A 1181-nucleotide genomic window follows, 5' to 3' on the forward strand; every position below is an offset into this window, starting at 1 on the left:
CACCCGAGGCTATTGACATCTTACCTCCGCCCGCCCACTGACCACTCGATGCTTGTTGCGGAGTTGAGTGAGTCGGAGGTCTGGGAAAAGATACAGAAAGCACCCAACTCTGCGCCTGGTGCGGACAGGATCACCATTCGTATGGTGCGGATGGCAGATCCAGGTGCGATGATTCTCACCAGGTTCTACCGTGCCTGTCTACTAAGAAAATGGGTGCCCCTGCAATGGAAGCAATCCGTGTGCAAGCTCCTTTATAAGGACGGGGATAAGGAGCGCCTCGCCAACTGGCGGCCTATCGCCCTGGAGCCCGTGTTACAGCGGGTGCTCAGTGCGGTAGTCGCCAGCAGAGTGACGAACTGGGCGAGGGCAAACGGGTTGATTTCCTTGGAAGCCCAGAAAGGCTTCCAGCCAGCTGATGGTACCTCCGAGCACAATTTCGTCATGGAGGTTGCAATTCAAGAGGCAAGACGCACTAATGCACAGCTTGCCATCAGCTGGTTAGACATCTCCAACGCCTTTGGCACAGTGTCGCACCAATTGTTGTTTTCGTTGTTGGAGCGCTATGGGCTGGACCCGACTTTTACCAGTTTTATCCAGAATTTGTATAAAGACGCGACCATTGTAGTCAAAGGCGCCAATGGAACCCACGTTACCGCGCGCTGGTCAGTCGGAGTACGCCAAGGTGACCCTTGCAGTGGTATCTTGTTTTGTTTGTTTGTTGAGCCACTCTTGCGGTCAGTCTTACCATCTTTACCGTGTGAGGCGGAAACGACTGCGGTTAACGTGTTAGGACAGCCGGTCACAGCGCTGGCTTACGCTGATGACATCGCGCTGTTCGCCCCATCCATCGGGGTTATGCAACAACAGCTGTGCAAAATCCAGGGCATGGCCAGCGCCATGGGCTTTCGGTTCAACCCGAAGAAGTGCGCGTCCCTGTACTTGAATCGTGCAGTAGTGAATGCCGCAACATTCACGATAAGCGGGGAGGAAATACCTGCTCTCGTACACGGGGACACTTTTCGCTATCTTGGAGTAGCCGCTGGGCTGGGTAAACCCCAGACTCCTTTCTCATTACTGCGTGAGAACCTCCGAGAAGCGGAACTTATATTCCGGTCAAAGCTGGCTCCGTGGCAGAAGATGGATGCGTACCGGACTTACGTACTGCCACGTTTGACATTTCA

The 1181-nt window shown here is 54.2% G+C and overlaps 1 protein-coding gene across 1 annotated transcript; it reads left to right on the forward strand.

Moving 5' to 3' along the window:
• Positions 1–96: 96 nt before the first annotated feature.
• On the forward strand, positions 97–1158 carry Tsp_10739a (reverse transcriptase (RNA-dependent DNA polymerase) subfamily; the record flags this gene model as incomplete). The annotated part of the gene is made up of 1 exon (XM_003373705.1): positions 97–1158. A coding segment is annotated over one exon (1062 nt), but the record flags the coding sequence as incomplete, so codon positions are not given.
• Positions 1159–1181: the final 23 nt, after the last annotated feature.

The sequence above is a fragment of the Trichinella spiralis genome (genome assembly GCF_000181795.1).
Source record: "Trichinella spiralis strain ISS 195 chromosome Unknown Scfld6, whole genome shotgun sequence".
In the NCBI taxonomy this organism is placed as follows: Eukaryota; Metazoa; Nematoda; class Enoplea; order Trichinellida; family Trichinellidae; genus Trichinella; species Trichinella spiralis.